The sequence below is a fragment of the Centroberyx affinis genome, unplaced genomic scaffold (genome assembly GCF_046629955.1).
Source record: "Centroberyx affinis isolate AG114_WGS23_722 - 3 ecotype Tasmania unplaced genomic scaffold, CSIRO-AGI_Caff_v1 ptg004757l_1, whole genome shotgun sequence".
NCBI classification, from domain to species: domain Eukaryota; kingdom Metazoa; phylum Chordata; class Actinopteri; order Beryciformes; family Berycidae; genus Centroberyx; species Centroberyx affinis.
Genome location: NW_027282304.1, coordinates 56,187 through 78,673, shown reverse-complemented (window position 1 = coordinate 78,673; position 22,487 = coordinate 56,187). Strand labels below are relative to the sequence as shown.

Below are 22,487 nucleotides of genomic sequence, written 5' to 3'. Positions count from 1 at the left end.
GCTCACGTTTCCTATGGCCTACCTTACAGTGTTATATAGTGTTAAATCATAGGAAATAACCAGTATGGATAACATTTGCTAAATGTGAAATATTTGTAGATGTATAATGAGCTCTGTCCATTAAATCCTTTTGGGGACGTGCTTTACGCACGGATGTCCCATGGAAATACAGAAGCACAATATTACGCAATTAATCTTTCAGTTTATCCACAGACAGAATATCTCACGTTTCATGGCCATGAGCTCTGTCTCATCACACTGTTGTTCTAAAGGTATGCAATCATATGTGTGAAATTACGTGGAGTTTTGATTGCGCTGAGTTGGTCAGTGGAAGAAAGGAGGAGAAGGAGAGGGGGAGACTTCACATCTGTCTACCAACGCCCTGTCGCCTGTCATACTGGTGTAATTTGTGGGTATGTTGCAGGGAGAAAATTAAAAAAAATGTATTTTGGTACAGTACTCGTTTTTTAGAATTCTGAAAAGGCCTTTACTATTTTGCATGGTAATGTGTGTGTGTGTGTTTGAGAGAGAGAGAGCGAGAGAGAGGCGCATCTTACTATCTGAATAATGCACCCTTTAAATAGCAGGAAAATACTGCGCCATTGACTTTAGACCAGGTTTTTGTTGGTCAATGGCGCAATCGCTTTACGCTGCCTCAAGATAGCAATGTGCCAACAATGCGCCTGACCACACCTCATTTTAAGACCAACACGCCCATGGGCGCAAAGATGGGCGCAAGTACATTTGCTATTTAAACAATGTGGGCGCTGGGCATGAAAATGACAACTGCGTCAGTTGGAAACTAGCAATGACACCTGGCTTTGCGCCCAGTTTAAGATAGGGCCCTCAGTCTTGTTTTAACTAGTTTTTACTACTTTGTATGTGCTATGGTACTGAACCAGTTTTATCTCTGTGGTGTTTCAAGCTTTTTTTCCAATTTTATTCTGTTTTATATGCAGTGGTGGTGGGAATCCCTTAACAAGTTGCTCATGCTAGCTAGGAAAATGTTTTTCACTGAGTGGCTGTTTGGCTAGCAGGGGAGGGTATCTGTTCCCAGGGTCCTATGTTCCCAGGGTCCTAAGTTCCCAAGGTCCTTGACCAGTTTCAAGTTAAAATATTTCATAAATATTATCCAGTTTTTTTTTATTGGAACAAGGCCTCAAAACAGCTATATAAACACAACAAAAACAATTTTATTTGATTTTGAAGGAAAAAAATTGTTATATCTGTGGTGTTCCGGGTCAAATCTGACGTGGCAGAGAATATTAAAGAGTCTGGGTGGTTCTGTGGATAAAATTTTACTCAAACTTGACTCAAACTCTTGTTTGGGTTGGGTTTGATCCACAAAACTACCCAGAATGTTTTATTGCTGCATGCCATACTATTAAAAACCAATGTTCTCTGTGGGTCAGATTTTACCCTATTTTTTATGATTTGATGATTTGGTTTGATGAGATTTTCAACAGCAAAGTAAATGTGGCCTTTGGGCCAGAAAAGTAAATGTAGATTTTGTGATTTTGTGGTTTACTTTACAACTTTACTTTATTCACAAAACAGTATTCCACTTTCCGTTCCACTGGCATATGATATTAATTTATTTATTTATTGTTAAAAAAAGAAATCTGTGTGCACGCTGCGCATTGTTTGAAATGTCTAGAGACACCCCTAGTGCGTGCTATGTGCCCTTTTTTCATTTTTCGCCCCTGCCCCTATGAAAGTCTCTGCATGCCACTGTTCTATTGTAACAATATCACTGCATTGGTAAGGAGGATACTAATAGGAGGGCTACGGTGTTCTAAGATGGGTAAAACACTACTGTAAGAAGGTGCTCTTTGGTCAAAAAATTGGGGAAAAGCAAGAATTGTCAAAAAAGGGCGAATCCAAGGCACTCTTCATATGATTAAAGAGCTTTAATCAAAGGCTAGTTCATGGTCGAACAGATAAAATCAAGCCAACATGTTTCAGCCACACGGCCTTCATCAGGCCATACCTGTAGCAATGAAAGCAGTTCACCTCACATACCATATATAACATAGGTTGACAATCTAATGACAGCTGGTCAGCTGGTGAGATAGTAAGGCAATTACCAGGTAAGGCCATCAATATTGACCTATCACCACCAGAGGTTAGTGTATACATCTATCTATTAACAAACATACATGTCATATCAACACATACACACACAATATATAAATCATTGCATTGGTATTTGGACAGCAGTGAGATGTCAGTCACAGCTAAAAATAGGTGTTCAAAAGGTGTTCAAAATCAACTATAGATAAATGCAGAAAAACTAAACAAAAACAAACTGGATTAAATTAGATACTTAAGTCATGATGTCATGTTTTATATATCAGTTAGAAGACAGATGTGAAGTGTGAGAGTTAAATTCAAAAACATGTATACTAGGCTAGTTTTCACCTAAGGAAGCATTAAGCTATGACCTTTGGTGATTCCATGACTCCAACCATTTGATAAGTTCCCTCAAGTGTAGGCCTATTATATTGAGAGCCATACGGCAGTGCTGGGGAACAGAAAACCCCTTTGATGAGTTCCCACAATAGCCCATGTCATATTAAGCGAATACAGAGCTGGGGAACATTTTTTTTCAGGTTCCCATTATGTGCTATATAGAGCTGGGGAACATAGGACCCGCTAACATAGGACCTTGGGAACAGAGGACCCTGGGAGAGCACATATGTAGAACTGGGGAACATAGGACCCTGGGAACATAGGAATGACTCCATGAGCTCTCCTCCATCTGGACCCGACAGAGCAGCAGATCCAGTTACAGTAGCCTACTTCTTGGGCAGCAGATGCGACTTGGGTCCCGGTTGGCCCTGCTGGAGACTGACTGGACTGGGGCGATGCCTACCTTACCCGGCCGGCTGTCAACTTGCCCACGACAAGAGAGGACACAACTGGACTTCAGAACATGGTCAACAGTGGTGAGAAGACAACCTATGGCAGGTTGTTATGTCATTTATTCCGTAAAATGCACAGACTAGTCACTATTAGCCACTAGTGCTTATGTTTTAGTCACTAGACACAATTTTGCCAGTTAGCCTACTAGTCACTATTGTAATTTTACTAGTTGCTGTAGCCTATATAGCCTGGATCTAATTTAATAGGTAAGCTAGGCTACATGTGATTGACTAATTTGACAAAGTTGGTTTTTACTAGCCACTTTTATATTTTTACTACAATTTAATTATATTTATTTCAGATTTTATACCCATTTGAGGGGAATTTGTAATTTATGAGGATTTTATCATGAATAGCCTATTGGTGCAGACTTCCCCTAAGGTGCAGTTAGGTACAATTATCAACCAAGGTATTTGACCTAGGTTGACACAGGTTGTCACAGATAGCGCATGGTCTTACCGGAAGTCCAAACTCCACCAGCGAGCACAACTCGATCAACAAAGATCCTCTTTCGGTGCACGGCCAAGGACTGATATATGAAGAAAGAAAAGCCAGCACTCATAATGTTCTTTTGTCTTTTAATTAAATGGGCAGCTATAGAGCACAAACGATGGACGTGTTTCAGCAATAAGCCATCATCAGCGTTGTCTTACCGGAACAAGTTTCTGATACCCAATTGAGTCACAGAAGTTCCTATGGAGGTTAAATCCATGCAGCAAATTTGTATGCATTTTTATGATACCAAATTGCTCGCCAGTGATAATAAAAAACAACAATTTCACATTTATTTTTCAATTTTTTTCTTCTAAATTGTGGATAGATAGCTACTGCATTGTTAATTATTTGATGCTTTCAACAAACCTCTTCCTATCAAAGAAAGTATGATCTTGTTTATTGATTGAATAACTGCTGTCTTCAATAGATACTCTTAAAATTGAAATCCTATTTGATAAATTTCATGTACAAAACCTAGGGTGATGTAGTCAAGTTATTTTACATAGACAGTATTATTTTTTTTTTAACACTACCTAATCAAAACTAACAAAAAGCTTTAAAAAAAAATCCTTTATATTAGAAAAATGAGCTAAAAAGTGGTTCCGGCTAACACATTTCATATTTATGTATGACCAACAGGGGTCAGATAAGACCCACAAAGTCCACAAGTATAACAGAAACTCCAATCAATTCAAAAACAGATTTTGTTTTTATTAAAATGTATAAATCTTTTTTTTTTTGCCACCAAATAGCCAACAGTATACTGTATATTACAATTACTACAATTACAGCACATTTAATAATGTTTAAAAACAAATAAAAACAAATATTTCCCTCCCTCATTTCGCTCACTTGAGAGTTAAGCTTTATATGTTTGTAATGACATGTTAGGATTATTCTAATGAAAAATAAAATTCTCATTATGTGTCCTTGTGTCCTACATGACACATTTGACGTAATATCTAAAGGCCCAAGAACGTGAGGACAGAGGACAGATAAAGATCCCGGAAGTTTACCGACTGCTGAGAATACTTCAGGTAGTGACTTACCTGGCAAGAACGAAAGGGAAGCCCCAACATTCATTACAAGAAAAACGCATCACATCCAAACAGTCAATGCTACAGAGACAGTGGAAACAGTTAATTGATCTTGTGATCTTGTGAAAACACTCATCCGAGTTTGTACTGGCAGGAGGATGAGTAGATAATGACTTAATTTAAATTTTTGGGTGGACTATTCCTTTAAGACATACTGTACTTGAACTTAAAGGATAACGCTGGTGTTTTTTAATGCGTTTCTTACTGTCAACAAATCCTATGAAAATAACAAAATCAGCAATGATTTTGTTGTGCCAGCAAGTCTCGTCCATGTAGCCGGTGCCCAATGAAGCCATGTCCCAGCAGCCATAGAAGTCCATTGTATAAAAAAAACGATTAAAAACATGTCACAGAGCCATGCCGTTGCTCTGGGCAGCATATTTCATCATCGATGCACTGGGCCAGCCGACTTTTTCCTCAAACAACAATACAATAAGCCGGCTGTAAACACGTTTGCGATCTCAGGAAAGTAGTTCCATAGCACTGCAAATAGTCCCCAGCGTAATGAAGACTTTGTTCCCATTTGAATTTGATTTGGTAATAACTACAACAGTCTGACTTTTCATGGTAACAGTTAGTGATTTTTAAAATTGAAACTATGTCTTGGTGAGCTGTATTTAAAGGTTTTTAGTTTACCATTGGAGCCAATGACTTCCGGGTTGAAGGCTAAAAAGGGAACGTGGGAAGTCATAAAGTAATGGGAGTAGAGCAAACGCATTGTTGATTTTGTTGACGGTAAGAAATGCATTAAAAAACACTGGCCTTATCCTTTAAGCAATAGGGCAAAGGCAACTGACTAGTTCTGACTGCACAATCTGATCGGTCAATTAAGCGCTCCAACTGTGCTTCAAATCAACATATCAGCACACCTGGCCATGCTCAAATGAAAAATGCCTTATCACTGTGAATATTACCCCGCCATTGATACAAATTCTGGCATATAACCATCGATGAATGGATGCAAGAATTGGATGAGTTTGAGACATGAGAAGATTGGCATAACAGGAGGTAGGTGATGCTGTCAAATGAAGACCTTATAACTGCCACCACCATGTTCTTGTCTGACATGATTTCCTATATATATAAACAACAGTTTGCTCATTTTTATATACACACTGTCTTTATCAGTAGCAAAATTTTGAATAAACTGTTTTGCTAGCAAACTGCGCAGGTTATGGACTGATGGATGTGTGGTGTGTAGGCTATGGTAGCCTACCTTTTACCCTGATGATACATTTTGTTTATGTGGCCACAAACATTCATGCATATAGCTGTTGTATAATCACAATTATGCCAACGGACAACCTCTCATATATGTTATGGAGTGTGGGCTGAAGTTCTACTTTCCCCCCCATAATGGCTCAAATCGCTTAGTACTTCAGTGTTTATTTGGTGCACCATAACAAAAAATTGGACATGGGGATTAACAAAGGCAAAAAAAAGCATTTACAAAGTATTTACAAAAGCAAACCACTAGAAAAATAGAGACAGCAATGGCAGCAATGGTCTGGGCACAGCCAACCCAGTTTGCTGTAACTGTGGAAGCTGTCTATTTATATAGCCCTTTATCACAAGCCTCAAAGGCATTTACATACCATCATTTACCATACTACATCATATATACTACAAATATATACACATCATATACATCCCATACTATGTCATATACACACAAGATTCAAACCCACAACCTTCTTGCTGTACTAACCAATGATCCACCGTGCCACCCAAAGGATGAGCCCCTTTTCTACTCAATTGGAGATACCATTTACCCACAAACAATTGCTCAACCAAACACATGCATGAAAAACTTACAAATAATAATAGTTATAGTAATAGTTAAATAGTTATAGTAATAGTTAATTAGTTAATAATAATTATTATTACTATTATTATTATTGATAATAATAATAATAATAAAACAATATAATAATATTACATACTATTAAGTTAAACAATTGTTTAAAATAATAAATTCACATAATTCTTCATGATTATAAATTGTGGAATATACCACTTCACTGCGCATTCATGTGGCGGGAAAGGCACAATATAGCCAATCTGTCTGTTTAGGACCCAATAGAAACCACAGAACTACAAGAGAGACCAGCAACAGAACACAGCAAACACAAGGCAACATGATCGTGTTTCCATTTCCTTGTAAAACATAAGTATAATAAAATACATCTGATTTGATGGTACTTTGGTGTCTGTCATTCTTACAACACCCATGGCTAGTGAAGGCCTTTTCTGTCACAGTGTAATATTGCTTAATTACATTGCTTACTCTTCAAGCTTTTAATTCAATACAAATTTTTAGTAGAAAATCTTGCTCAATAAGTGCTTCCAAATTGTGGCCCCTTTAGCCACACTATGCTGTCCGGAGTGTGTCATAATGTTTTGGTGCCCATAGTAGGCGGGCGATATGTATGTCACTCCGGTGGCCAATATTTTTGTCCCAGCAGTACTCAGGAGAGAGCAGCCTGCTGGGTTTATGGAGCCACAGGTACTTGTTGAGATGACTCTCATCGTGCCACAGAGCCTCCACATCGTTTAGTTTGTCCTCCATGATGCTTTGGTAGCAGGCCTCAGTCATGAGCTTCACACTCTGCCATGAGCCTCCGAAGACAGCGGCATGGTAGTAGAAATCCCCAGTTTGCATGTAGGCCTTGGACTTGGGGTTGCGGTCATAGGTGAACATATTTTTTGGAAGGCGGTAGTAGTGGGCATGAAGCAAAGCCACAGAATCCCCCAGAGCCTCCGAGCCAAATCTCCCTGTAAACACCTGGTCCACATCAAAGCAGAAGACGTAAGTGCAGTTGTGACGAATTTCTGATTCTATGACATCTGCTATTGTCTTCATGCGCATCATAGAGATGTCCTGCCATCTGGAGTGCCTTTCCACATTGATAACCTTCAAGCTTCGCTTAGGGGCAAGCTTGATGTCTGGTACCTTCTCCGGTAGATCCGTAAATACATAATACGTCACTGGTAAACCCACCATGAAATGATGTTCTGAAGATTTAAGGAAAGTCTCAAGGTAGGCATCCAGGTACCTTGGGTGGAAATAGGGATAAGAACAACTGAGCTGCAGTTTCAGAACATTTGTTTGATGCATTAAAACAAAAGAATAATGATAAAATTATCATATTCAGTATCATAATATAATAGGTACAACTAATAGGTACAACTATCATATACATATATGCATTCATGTGTTCAGGTCTACTGACCTTTTATCCTAAAGGATTATTTATTGTTTGGTATCATAGTGCCGCCGTTGCTACGCCGTAGGGGTCTATGGCTGCACAAGCATTTATAGTTCTGTGTTGGTGATTCTGCGCATAGACCACTGAAACGCTAGATGGCATTGCCTTGCTTGGTTAGCACTGAAGTAATAACAACAGAAGTAGTAGTGTTTACATTCTCTGAAACTCATGTTCTAGGATATTTATCAAAGGTAGTTTGGAAAGAGTAGGGGCCCAAAGATGGCAGAGCGACAAGAGAAAACAGGGGCAGTGCTTCCTTGGTTGCAAAAAATCACTAAAAAAATGAATAGAGGTGGCACATCTTCTTCCGCAGAGTCCATAAATGAGCTCTGCGTGCACACCATGATTTGCTACTTGAACCCCACACACAACGACCCCTTCTCCCAACCTTGTCTGCTCCTTAAAATATTTCTCCATTGCGAATAAAATCAAGAGAACCTATACTAAACCACTGGAAAGTTCTCCAAATACATCCCATATTTAAGGACAGACCACACTTCACCTTTTCCCGGAACGCATCTATCAGGAACGTTCTGCAAGACCCCATCCTACACATGTACAGCACACCATAGATGATCAACCATTCCCCTCTTGCCACTTTCCTTGTGCACACTGTTCCCACAGTCACCCGAAACTAAAACATTTGAGTTACCTCCCAACCTTCCCATAACTCTCAAGTCACTCACATCATGTGTATCTTCAGGTGTTATTTACGCCATTCAATGTCCCTGCCATCTTACCTACATAGGTAAAACCAAACACATTCTCCGTACCCGAATCACGAAACATATAAGTGTGATCAGACGCAAGGATGACTTCTCATCCTTGCGTCCATTGTATCCAACTAGTCCATAGTGCAGAGGACATTTGTTTCTGTGCCATAGAGAAGATATCCCCACATTTTAGAGGAGGTGACTTTAAACAAGCTGTCACACCAAAAGGAGGCATGATGGATATCCAGACTTAACACAGTAGCTCTATATGGACTGAATGAACAATTAGACCTCATGCTTCCTCTAACTGTATTTTCTTTAACTTAAATTTTAATATTAATCATAAACATCGCACAAAAAGTTTGGAACTTTGTGTTTGGTAGATTGTTTCTCTGTTGTAACAATGCTTCTTGGCAATACATTTTATACCGTTGGAAAGCCTGTTTATTTCCCTTTTAAATGGTGCCTCATTTGTAAGGAACATGCATTTGTGGGATGAGCAGCACAGCTGAGTATGTGGGTTGCGCTCATGTAAAATTTGCCAAATCTTCTGTGCCAATGCCAAACAGCTTATTCTGCTGTTGCTATTGACTCTTGTTTTGAGCTTCCGGTACCCCCAGGTGCTGACAATCAGGTACCTGATTAAACAGGCTTTCCAACGGTATAAAATGTATTGCCAAGAAGCATTGTTACAACAGAGAAATAATCTACCAAACACAAAGTTCCGAACTTTTTGTTTGATGTTTATATGAAATTTAGGCTAATATTTGATATGCTCTTCTGTTCTTTTGTGTGCTAATCTTTATATGCTTGGTACATTAATTTCAGTTTTTGTATATATGTACAGTATATAGCTGTCTACTCTATTTTCACCGTTCCATTTAAGGACTTTTCATAGTATTTGTGCAGAAACAAACCTGCCCACGGCAAACACGGTGAGGGCCACAGACGACCGGTCTCTCTTGTGCTTCTGGTCGTAAATATCGGGGTCGAACATCCCATCCCAGATGATTGGAGCTTTCCAAGATGTGGATGTCTGAACGTCAGTTCTGGACCTGATATGGGAGACCATTTTAAGGTTAAAAACACACTCATAGCAGATACATGAGGAGTGACTAAAGATATCCAATTACTTGTTCATTATCTAAAACTCAAAATGGGACACCATAGCAGTTGTGCGGTCTCCGTAATTCTATGGGTGTCAGGTGCATATTAATGATTATAATAATGATGATAATAAATTACTCTCTTACTCAAGGTCACAAGAAATGGATTTAAAAGTTAAAAAAAAGTTATGCACACATTTTCATGACTGTACCTGAAATGGGGCATGAGATATGCCTGTTCCACTTTTAAGCATTTTAACCAAATATCGCAACACTATGTGGCCAATCAGCACTATATTTGTTCAGTTAGGGCTGCCCTAATACCACTGTACCAAGTTTTGGAAGAATTGGCAGGGTGGTTATGTCTAAATCGGAAATACGTTCTCCAGTGCCCCCATGTTGTTAGAGCAGGAACCAAACCCACAAAATTTTGAGATACCCCTACCCGGGGTAGAACAAAACATGACCTTGTTTTTTTCTAACTTTGACATGTCCCCTTGATGAAATGGATGGTCATAATTTTTCTTTTTACTGCAAAAGTCATTAAATTCATCAATGAAGTGATTCACCACATAGGCAAAAAAGTGCAAAAAAAAAAAAAACGCCTGCCCTGAAAGAGGGAGTACCAAGTCAATCCCATGTCATTTTCTACCTACTGGTTGTATTTACATCATATTTGCACTGATGGTCTACAGGTAGTGTTCCTACACTCCAAAGCAACCAGAATGCAAAAATATGGTTCTATTGTGAATCATCAGCCTTTTATATAAGGCCTTATTATAGGCGGAAATATCAAATAGTTAATTTTTCTGAGAAATACTCACTTCTAATCCTAATCCTAATCTAATAATACTGTAATCAGTACCCAATTATGCTAATAATTCATTTCAGGTAGTCACTGACATTGTCTCATCAAAAACAAGAAGTAATAGTTTGTCACTGAGCACTATTATTGTGACTATCCAGTGAGTATAACCCAAAAAAGTACACAAAAATTCCTGCCTTGTAACAGGGAATACCAAGTTGATCCCATGTTTTTTATCCACTGGTTGTATTTACATACTTCATATTAGCACTGATGGTTCTCAGGTAGTATCTCTAGACCTCAAAGCAACCTTAAATTAACCACAATGTCCAAATCGAGGGCTTGGAGCCAAAGGGGTGTCAGTGCGATTTTGGTCGAATATGAGTATTATATATCAATTGAAAGGTCTTAGTGAGATCTTTCACCATGCACCATGCACCATGTTCTACCCCGGGTAGGGGTAGAACAAATAAACTGCGAGTAATCCGCGCCTATTTGAATGATTACTGGTTTATAAGGAAATTGGACTGCATTGGTGCTTTGGATTGTGGCGCTGGATATCATTGTTGCTGGGCTGGATTGTGTGCCTATGTGTATGGAATGGAAAGTGGAGGAATTATCTGCCGTTTATAATTGAATGAGATGGCTTTGCTGATGTCACACAATTGATTTTGGAAATGGATGAAAACGCTGATGCTGAAGATGTTACTCCTGTTGAGAGTGTTGCAAAAAGTGATATTGAAAAAAGAGAGAAAATTGACTGCAAAAGGTTTTATGCTTCTGGTTGAAAATCTACAAAAGAATCGCAAGTTAAACCTAAATCAAGCCTCTAAAATCAAGCTACGGATTGATAATCTGTTATCTCTCAAAATAACAACTGATATTGTTTGCAGTGTTGAAAAACTTTTAAATGAGTTTAATAAGCTGTGTGATGATGCTGCTGAAACCCACAACTCATTGATGGAAATTCCAATGCCTGAAGAAGAATTCAAAAGGAAACAAACTTGGTTTGAACCTAAAAGTAAAGCAAATGAGAATTTCTTGCATGATATAAAGAAATGGTTGATGGATGCTAAAAAATGTTGTGAAATGGAGAGTGAAAACAAGGATGAAATTCAACCCAATGACAGTATTTCAAATGTCTCTCCATATGGCAAAACTCGGTCCTCATCTAATTCTAAAGCTTCTACTACAAATTCTGCACGTTTAAGAACAAAGGCTGAAAAAGCAGCACTAGTACAACGTATGGCTGCTCTGGAAAAGAAACATGCATTGGAAGCTCAAGAGGAAAAATTGCATTTGGAGCAGGAAAGATTGAGAAGAAAAAAGGAACAATTGGAAATGGAAACTGAATTGGCTGCTACTACGGCTAAATTAGCCGTAGCTAGCAGTGATGTGGGAAGTGTCTCCGCCCCATCTGATGGAGTGAATTCATATTACAGTAAAGAAATGAAATCACAATCAGATAAGGAACAATTACCTCGGTCAGATCCACCATCACAACAACCATTTTCAAAAACACTTGATGCACGTCCTAAAGAAAGGAAACATGCACAAACACAACTAACAGACAACTTCACTCCAATGCAGCAAGTACAATCCTCTCAAAGGTCAAGGAGAGGCAATGCAACCTTCATTAATTCATTCAGTCACCCTGAGTGACTAAGTTGCCTAGTCACTCAGGGTGCTATGGGAAAAGACATGTACAGTTGTTTCACCAACAGAAAGGAGTCCAGGCTGATGCATTTTCTTTTGTTAAAGTGTCTGATGATAATGTACTTCAAAAGCTTAAAGCCCTGAACCCTTCCAAAGCAACAGGTCATGATAACATTCCCACCAGATTTTTACGAGATGCCGCTGAAGTCATCACTCCCTGCATAACCCATATAACAAATTTGTCCATCGAACAAGGCAATTTTCCTCACGGATTCAAACTGGCGAGAGTAACCCCTCTATACAAAAAGGGAAGCAAATTAGAACATGGTAACTATCGTCCTGTCTCCATCCTGTGTTCTTTATCAAAGGTAATAGAAAGGGTCATACATGAACAAATAGACAGTTATTTATCATCACACAATCTTCTGTATGAATTCCAATCTGGTTTCAGAAAATCTCATTCTACAGATACCTGTCTGCTCTATCTAACAGATCACATTAGGAAAGAAGTAGATGTGGGAAAGTATTGCGGCATGGTTATGTTGGATCTCCAAAAGGCATTTGACACTGTAAATCATGATATCCTTTTGATCAAACTAAGGGCTCTGGGCTTTAACAATTCATCTTTACGGTGGGTTAGGTCTTATCTGGGGGGCAGAGAACAGGTGGTGGATGTAAATGGAACCATGTCCATACCACAACCACTAAAATGTGGGGTCCCACAGGGGAGCATTTTAAGTCAGCCTGTGATTGCAATCTGTTCCTTTACGCAGATGATTCAGCTCTCCTAGTCTCTCATCATGATAAATTACAAGTAGAAAAATTACTTAGTTTAGAACTTCATGAAGTCAGCATCTGGTTAGCAGAAAATAAGTTGTCTCTCCATCTCGGCAAAACAGTCGAGAGTCGATACTCTTTGGGTCAAATGCAAAACTAAAGAAGTCTCCTGGGTTCAAAGCGGTAGTAGGTGACTTTGAAGTGACAGCTAAGGAATCAGTTACTTATTTCGGGTGTATTTTAGACAATAAACTATCTGGAGAGAGTATGGCACTAAAAGCTCTCTCAAAGGTCAATCATAAAATCAAATTTCTTGCTAGAATATCCACTTTAATAGATAGAAATGCTCTTGAAATATTGGCAGGGGTCCTTGTGCAATGCCATTTTGATTATGCCTGTACTTCATGGTATACTAGCATCCCTAAGATCCTTAAAAAGAAGCTACAGACCTCTCAAAACAAACTGGTTAGGTTGATTGTTAAACTCCATGCCCAAACACATCTTCTCCCTGCCCATTTTATTAGTCTCAAATGGCTCAGAGTGGAGGAGAGAGTATCACATATTAAAATGTGTATTGTTCACAGGATTGTCAACAATGTGGTACCCAAATATCTATGTAATTATTTTTCTCGGGTTAGCGATGTACACAGTTATCCTACTAGAGGGAGCTCCACTGATTTTGTGCCATGCAGATTCAAAAGCTGGGATGGGTTACCTGCAAGCCTTAAGTCGGTTAGCTCTATTGGAAACTTTAAGTCCTCCTTAAAGAGCTGGCAGTGTGCTGGCAAGAGTAGCAGCTGGACCTAAATATAACTATTAAATTGGTTGAGTTGCAGTAGGTCCTAAATTACCCATCTTGTTTGTTTTAGTTGTTCATGCGTTGCTAGGGTAAATGTGACTGGGTTTGGAGAACATGTGGGTTCTTTTTAAAGCCCGAATGATTTAGACTAATTTAGGTATACGGTTTTACGCTGTATAGTGTAGTATAGAGACATGTATTAATTGTTGAATTGGTTGGATACCTTGTACTGACTATGTATTGTACTGCTGCCTTCTCTCTATTGCCCCTCGCCACCCTCCCCCTACACGCAGGCACGTGCATACGCACATGCGCACTCGCGCGCGCACACACACACACACACACACACACACACACACACACACACACACACACACACACACACACACACACACACACACACACACACACACACACATATTAAGTAATTTATGCATATTATGCTCACATAATCATTCAGTCACTAACAGTTAAACACACACCTACACCCAAAGGACCACAATGGAAATAAGCTCTTGGGCTTTATTGTGTTTTATCCTTTTGACAAATAATGCTATAAAGATATGATGCCTCCTGGTGAGGCTGTGCATATATTATTTATGTATAGATGTCATATATTTTTATATTGTCGATAAAAAATTTCAATTCAATTCAATTCAGTTCAGTTCAATTCAATTCAAAGGACAAGCAATGTTTGTACAACTCAGACCTCAAATGAAAATGGAGTTGAGAACATTGGCAACATTTTTCAGTGACAAACAGAAATTACTGCTCAATTAGTTCAACAACAGCACTCAGCATCTCTTCCACCAAGATTAATACCAATATTTGATGGTGACCCTCTGCAGTATGGATCTCTTATCATGGCATTTGAACAGGAGATTGAAAGCAAAATCACTAATCTCCAAGACTGCTTGTACTACCTAGAGCAGTACACCAGGGGGCAGCCAAGAGAATTGGTCAGAAGCTGCTATCATATGCCAGGCAATCAAGGCTATGAAAGAGCCAAACATTGACTGAAGGAACACTTTGGCAATGAAATGAAGATTGGAGCAGCTTATATGGAAAAGGCCTTAAGTTGGCCAACAATAAAGTCAGAGGATGTTGGCTCCCTTCAAACATTTTTACTGTTCTTGAGAGGGTGCTGTAATATGATGGGAAGCCTGCAGTACATGGAAGAAATGAATGTACCATCAAACCTTAAACATCTTTTGATTAAACTTTTGTTCCCTGATTTGGTAAACTTTCTTGAGCAACAAGTCAAGATTCTCTCTGATCCTCTCTGACCCCATCTTTGGAAACATACAGGACATGCAGACTGCTACCTCTAAAGGAAAAGTTCTCTCAAAATCTTTGACCAAAAACAAAACTCTTGCGACTGTGGCAGCTGTCAACATCTCAGCGGATATAAAATCTACAGAATCGCAGATCTGCCATGCTTCTGCTTTATCAAAAAGCAAGACTGTATCATGTTGCATATGCAAAGGTGATCACACAATAGAGTGGTATTTGCTTTGGCTGTCTAAAACCTGGTCATGTCAGCAAGAGTTGCAAAGGTCGTGTAACATGTAATGTATGCAACTCAAAACATCCTACAATACTTCATATTACAGCTAAGCTCAAAGCATCTGAAGAACAGCCAACAAGCAATGCTTTTGTCCCTCAGCAGACCTGTGCTCGTACTGGGGCTGGTAAACAAGAATGTTTTCTCTCAATTGTGCCAGTGCAAATAAAGGCTAAGAATGGGAATAAAATTGACAACCTACGCTTTCTTGGATCCAGGAAGTTCAGCCACCTTTTGTACAGAACACCTGATGAGACAGCTAAGCACAGACAGCACTAAAGCTCACATTTTCCTGCGAACTATGGGACAAGCAAATACTGTAAAGACTCATGTTCTGACTGGACTGGAAGTGTCTGGTTATGATGACAACAGGTTTGTGGACTTACCTGAGGTTTATACTCAGCAAACCATGCCAGTTACCAGAGACAACATTGTCACCCAAAAAGATATCAGAAAGTGGCCTTATCTACAAAGGATTAAAGTTCCCAAGCTTGATGCAGAGGTGGATTTGTTGATTGGCGCAAATGCCCCAAAGCTTTTAGAACCTTGGGAAATTATCAACAGCCATGGCAATGGACCCTATGCTGTCCGAACCCTATTGGGGTGGGTTGTGAACGGTCCACTTAGAGGAGGTGGAAGTGACACAGGGAAGAGTGGCTGCCCTACTGTCACTGTCAATAGGATTTCCATTGACAAAGTGGAACAGCTGTTGATTGCACAGTACAGCCAAGACTTTAATGAAAAGTCATGTGAGGAAACTGTAATGTCAAGGGAAGATATGAAGTTTCTCCAGATCATGGAAAAAACAACTCATCTTGAAAACAACCACTACTGTGTTGACTTACCTTTTAAGGTTGACAATGTCATCATGCCAAACAATCAATGCATTGCTGAACAACGTGTCATGAGCTTGAAAAGAAAGTTTCAGAAGAACAAAGAATATCATCAGGAGTATGTACACTTCCTTACCGATGTCATCAAAAATGGCTATGCTGAACAGGTTCCTCAACAACTGAATGACACTGATGGCAAAGTCTGGTACATTCCACATCATGGGGTGTATCACCCTAAAAAGAAAACACTGAGAGTTGTGTTTGATTGTGGAGCAAGTTTCAAAGGCGCTTCCCTGAACAGCCAGTTGTTACAGTTTCCTGATCTCACTAATTCCCTGATCTCACCCCCCTGCTGGATTTCATCATGGTGGAACTTGGGAATGGATCATTCGCCTCATAAGGAAGGTGTTGTACGTCATCCTCAGACAGAAGACTTTAGATGATGAGAGTTTTTGTACCATTCTCTGTGAGGTTGAATTATGTAATTGTAAGTGCACACCAACACAATTATGGGGCCGGTGTGTAGGAGCCATTTGAATTTGAATATTATGTGTATGTATATAGCTCACTCTGACTACTAGGGTGTAGTATAGGTTCTGATCACGTGGTGATAGACAGCACAGCAACAGGTGTTTTAAATGAACATGTTATCAGTATGAGCCTGTAGGTGATGGGGAGCACACGGTTCTTACCGTAATAATACGTCTTTGTCTCAAACCCAGCATCAAACAAGACTTCGTTCATAAGTGGTGAAGTATTGTTTTTGTACATATTCAATCGTTGCAATAAATGGGAACATCACCCAAAGAACAGTGTTTTTTGACATTGTTTATTTTAAGTGGATACGAGTGAAGAAAATTCCTTAAGCCCCCTACGCTAAGTGACTAATTAAGTTTGTTTTTTGGATAGTCACTACAGGCTCTTCTTGTGTCTGCTGATAGGCACACAAAGTTTTATGGTGTTACGGGAATCCATTCGTACGTTCTATGCCTTTTTATGAGAAGCTGTGCCCCCCTTTGGCCAATCCATGTGAAAAGTTAATCAGTTCTTCCTTGCCCCATGAAACAACAGAAACAAACAGCACTATGCAGTGGGTCCTGCTGCTAGGCTAACAACTTATCTATTTGTTGATTGTGCTGACTTAACTACAGCCAGTATTCACAGTGCTAATAATGATTGATAGCAATCATTATAAACCATTATAAAAGAAGGCATCTCTGCTGCTGTATTGGTTCTGATGCCTTGCCGCTCCTTGAGGTTCTTAGGCAGCACCAATATTTATTCTTGTTCTATTGCGCCGCATATCAGTCTCGTTTTTTGCTTGGAGACTGGAAGTGGAGGCAGTGAAGCCAATCCCTATGGAGCTGCATCAGCCCTGCAACACTGCGCTGGTCGTGCTTGACCACAGGCGCCGGAATGGGACAAACCAGGGGGTCTCATGGAGGATTTTTATCTTGCTCAGCCCAAACACATTACTCAGACTGAAAAGAAGACAATGTCTTTTCATGAAAATGTTACATAATTCATCTTTAAAGCTTTTTTTTTTTTTTGTTAAATTGCATTTTTCTGTCTGATCATTGCCCTGCCTGTCAGCACCCACTCTGCATTCAAACAGGCAGCCAGTTCCAGAGTAGGGAGGGAGGGCAGTTTGGCCGAAGAGGCAGCTCAGCATGATGGAGCTGCCTGCTGTTATGATATACAGTACATGGTTCGTGGTTCTTACCCTAAATATGATCAGTACTATTGACTAAAATGGCCAGGTTCAGCAAAATTAAGTATAAGTAAGTGCTCGGCCTATATTGGGAGGATGGAGCTCAGTGGATAAATTGTTCATGTCATTGTTTGAATGAACACTTTGAGCCCAAGGCATTCCTAATTGTTGACGATTGAGTTTGGAGGCAGTCTAGATTAGTTGCTGCATAATGGTTTGGTCCATTGGATCATGAATGAAGACTGCTTCTGGTTTCTAAGAAGGATGATGTGTGCTAAGGAACATGTGATATGGGATGGGCAGTGGCAAGTGTTTACAAAGTGACTACACCCTAACCTCAGGATCCACTGACTGACATTCGAGTGCCTCTCTTGCCTGTTGCTGCCATCCCATTTAATCCATTTACTTACATGTTGAATGTTAGACACAGCAGACCGTTGCAGAAAACATGGATGCATCAAGGATTGGTTCAAACGTCATAAGAAAGACAGATTAAACCAGTCTACTGTAGGTCAAAAATCTGAATCTTGTTTCAAATGAAAATGTGATACAGTACAGGATTTGGGAGTTTTACAGGCTTAGGTCTCAAATTGTCCTTTATATTGTTTTCACATAATCCTTTAATTATCCTTCCTACTTAAAACAATTTTTAATTCTATATAGGTCACCGTATAAGGCATACTGAGTATCCTTTTTTCTTTGTTCCTAGAATCTCTAAAGAAATTGGACGACGTGCCTTTAAATTTAAAGCTCCATCTGACTGGAACAACCTGCCCAGTTCACTTATTACCTCCTTTCATTTGTTTAAGGCATCTCTCTTTACTTATCTTCAAGCAACCTGCTCTTGCTTCTAATTATATTTGAGATATGGAAATAATTTATCTCTAATATGTAGGTGTATGTAAATGCATGTATATAGCTCTATATGAGTATGTGAACATTTACTGTATATATTTCTACTGCATGTATTTTGGCATCTTTTGGGGAACTAGTGGGTGAGGGAGTGGCTAGGCTTGGGAGAGCTTCCTTTTTTTTTGAGTGTATTTGTGTTGTTTTTGTTTTATGTATTGTATTTTCTGTATATTTGTGTCAAGAACCCCCTTGAAAACGAGATGGTTCATCTCAAGGGGTTTATCCTAATAAATTGTCTAACTATTCCACTGTTTCTGTAGATTGGGAGGTCACTATAAATCAACAGGAAATGATTCTCTGAACAGTACCACTTTGAGGCAATAAAGGAATTAAAATCTAATATTGATGAAATATATATAAAAAATATATTTTTTGTATATCTTCAAGGATAAAAGGTCACATTACATTACACTCTTGTATCTTTAACAATTTAAGCATGATGGTATGTAGTTAATGTGTGCAACATTTTATCAGAAAAAAAAAAAGTTTTATCATAACTCTTTAACTTTAATGCATATGTTGGAATAATATGCACTTTGGACACCAGGGGCATTGCGTTTTAAAGGTGTTTTCACATGCACATCACAAGTACTAAACACAGGAAGGTTCATCAGATTGGTATTTGGACATATTAAATATTATATTCTTCAGTCATTGCACATTCAATTAAAATTTCCTCAAAGCTGTCTATTGTTGGTTTAAACCTTTTTCGTCTGTTCCATCCCCAAACTGCATCAAAAATCAATCTTTCTTTTGTGTTGGTGAGCAGCCTGTATTTTTGAGCCCAGGTGAGGCAATATTGTCTGGACACAAAAGAAAGTGACTGGATTATACAATTCACAAAAAGTAATTGAGAGAATTGAGAGCTTGAGTCGACTCCCTAATATGGGTCACTAGAAACAGGTGTTCCTTTGTCATACTGGATCTTTATAGCCTATATTATAGTCCAACCAGTTGTTTGGCTGCCATATTTTCTAAAATTCATTTCAATACTAACCAAGAGCAGTGACCCCTACTGCCCAATAGGCAATACATTAGAACATATAGTAGATTATAACTAAAATGGTAACTTTATCATCAGGGAGTTTCATAAAGATAATGCAAATTTCTACACATTTCTACACGTGCATACAAATATCGGTAAAATATTAAAGTTCTGTTTGAGTCCAAATCAGGCTTTGGTGTGCTGACTTCTGATAAACGCCCCAGCTCCCAATGAGGAAATAATGTCTGTAGCCATGGAGACAGTCTCTCATAGGCTTGTAAAGACTACTTGGAATTCAGGGCCCAAACTCCATATTTATTCATATGGCTGGCTAAAGAATGTTCATCTGTATATTATGATTGTACTGTCTGCAAAACAAAAGGTTAAAGGTCTTACCCAAACTCAAGGGTGTCATCTACACTGTTATCCAGATTCTGCATCTCTTCATGGACCACAGGCACTTTGTCCACAGGGAGAAACCTCACAAAATATCTGATATCAAAAACAAACTATGGTATGAAAATCTACAGTGAAATCATAATGATGTGATTTTTGTAACAATCTAGCTTGTTTATGTTTACACTGCGTCTTTAAGAGAAATAATGAGGACTTGGTTTGGTGTTCACCTAACAGATGAGGAAGTGAGGAAGGCAATGCAGAGCACAATAGGGATCGAGAACGCCCATTTTATTGCAGCCTTTGTTTGTCCGCTGGAACAATGCAAAAACAGTCACACGAAAAAGGGATAAAATTGAAATCCATCTCTGGTTACATATTACTGAGTATGCAGAGTTACATGTCTCTATTGCATGAATTGGCTTGTAAAAATGAGCGATAGCTTACCTCATGGTTGAAAGATAATGCCTTCTGAACTCTTAAACGAAGTGAAGGTCGCTGTAGGCTCAAGGATAAAATTAAGCCTTGAAGGAAAAACGGATAATATGTGGCACATTTAATGTGTTTATACCCAATCTTCCCTGATCAAATCCACAGATCTCATTGCATGATGTCATCTGAGTACCTTATCTGTGTACCTTACCTCATCTGTTCATCATTGTATGGAGAAAGGAAACCAATACTTCTAGATGTTTTTGTTATTCACCCACATACTCAGATCAGTAATAGACCTATAAATCATTACATAAGCCTATAAAATATAAAAACATTCCATAAATGCCTTGATCAATACCATACTTTGCAAATCACGTTTTTCTCACAGCCCTACTGGTTATCGTCACCAAAACCAAACATATCTTACTATCCTACTTGGTTTTATTTTGGTAAACTTTAATAGTATGGTTAAATAAAATAAAAAATAAAAAATCTAAAAGTTTAAAAAGTTTCTTGACGTCAATAATTTCCCAATTTTTACACACATAACACAGATAACGACTGTGTAACAATAAACCTTGAATTGCGGTTTGCTGCTTCAAGGGCACAACTTGTAGACTACTTAATGATTAATAGCTTATCTTTTTACCAGGATAAGCTGTCCAGCACCTTTCTCCGTAACTATTGTTATCAAGAAAAAAAAATCGATATTGTAAAATAGTCTACTGTTGTTGCCCTACTATAGGGTAATTTAGGTCGAGAAAAGTTTAATCATGTCGTCTCCACAAGAAAATTAATATAAACGCATTCAGGCCATAGACACGCTTTAAATACAACTAAATCATAACAAAAGTTGACACAATCTGATTAAAGCCACTCTCTTCCTGAGACCAGATGTAAATTAATTAAAATTAAAGTTCAACGTCACGTGCGTTGCTCAGCATGGACACTGACAGAGACAGGGAAAAGCATGTTGCTCAAATATTGGCTACAATCTACATACATTAACACACAGATGTTATTGATGACCCACCTGTGGATTGTTGCTACTGACACCCTTGATCATCCACAGCACGTCCAAAATGTTGACAGGATCACTCTTCGGTAGCCTATGTTTAGATTTTTCGCGTATGATTCACACTGGCAAATATGGATTGTGCCAATTTAAGGATTACCAGGAGAAGGAGAGGGAGCAGTCTACCCTTCCGTCGCCACCAGACCGTGTGGATTTTTGAACGGGATTGATTGGGACTGCAGACGAGAGACCAGCGGCGACGTTACGGCGTGTATCAGAAATCCCCTAATATATATACGCCTACTAAGTACGCACACTAAGTAGCCTAGGCTACGTTTGACGTCGCCTTAAAATCGTGTGACAAACACGTCGTCTAAATGTAGCCTACGTCGCCACCTGTACGCAGTCGCCAGTGTGACTTTTTTTCCAACTTCATTTAATAAATTCAATTCATTCAATACATGTTTTATATATGTTAAAATGTCTTTAATTTGGTTAGATTGTGTGTAAAGTTTGCATTAGTAAATGTATTTGTTATATTGCTTTGACTTAGTTATTTCCCAACAAGTGGAAACAATCTAGTTTAATTGTATTTATTTGTGTATAATAATTTTGAGTTTACTTTATGTGTTTGCTAACTTTCTGGTGCTAACTAATTAATGTAATGCTAATGGAGTTTTAATTTATTATTTTGCCTTATGTCTGTACTTTTCTGTTTGTTGAAGTGCAAGACAGCAAATTAAACATCTTCAGACATCAGTCAAGGCTTTCATTTTTCGTCTGGACGCTACACTAAGAGAAACCAGCGTTACACTGTTATAACATGAGACAAAAATATTCGTCCTCAACTTATTTTATCACTGTATATAGCCTATTATTATAATATTATAAATGTTATTATGAAGCACATACTATTAAGCTTTACCTTGCGATTCTATACCATTAAATGCACAACTGCAGACAAACGTACAGGGTTAATACACAGTAGGGATAG

The 22,487-nt window shown here is 38.7% G+C and overlaps 1 protein-coding gene across 3 annotated transcripts; it reads right to left on the bottom strand.

Annotated features, from left to right (window-relative positions):
• Nucleotides 1-4,166: 4,166 nt before the first annotated feature.
• Nucleotides 4,167-21,756, bottom strand: LOC139665977 (N-acetyllactosaminide alpha-1,3-galactosyltransferase-like). 3 transcript variants are annotated; one of them, XM_071545045.1, is made up of 6 exons: nucleotides 21,512-21,756; nucleotides 20,491-20,567; nucleotides 20,274-20,357; nucleotides 20,044-20,139; nucleotides 9,417-9,554; nucleotides 4,167-7,573 (listed from the first exon to the last, which is right to left on the bottom strand). In XM_071545045.1, the coding sequence occupies exons 2-6, from the start codon at nucleotides 20,493-20,495 to the stop codon at nucleotides 6,889-6,891; spliced, it is 1,008 nt and encodes a 335-aa protein (XP_071401146.1). In that variant the 5' UTR covers nucleotides 20,496-20,567; nucleotides 21,512-21,756; the 3' UTR covers nucleotides 4,167-6,888. The 3 variants fall into 3 exon arrangements, with proteins under 3 accessions (XP_071401146.1, XP_071401147.1, XP_071401148.1); XM_071545046.1 differs by lacking the exon at nucleotides 21,512-21,756 and adding an exon at nucleotides 20,687-20,744; XM_071545047.1 differs by lacking the exons at nucleotides 20,044-20,139; nucleotides 20,274-20,357; nucleotides 21,512-21,756 and having other exon boundaries at nucleotides 20,491-20,501.
• Nucleotides 21,757-22,487: the final 731 nt, after the last annotated feature.

Coding starts and splice junctions, on each gene's coding strand:
- LOC139665977 (XM_071545045.1), bottom strand. Junction 9,555..20,043: donor GATGACACCCTTGAGTTTGG/GTAAGACCTTTA, acceptor CTCCCATATCAG/GTCCAGAACTGACGTTCAGA. Junction 7,574..9,416: donor ACCGTGTTTGCCGTGGGCAG/GTTTGTTTCTGC, acceptor TTTCCACCCAAG/GTACCTGGATGCCTACCTTG.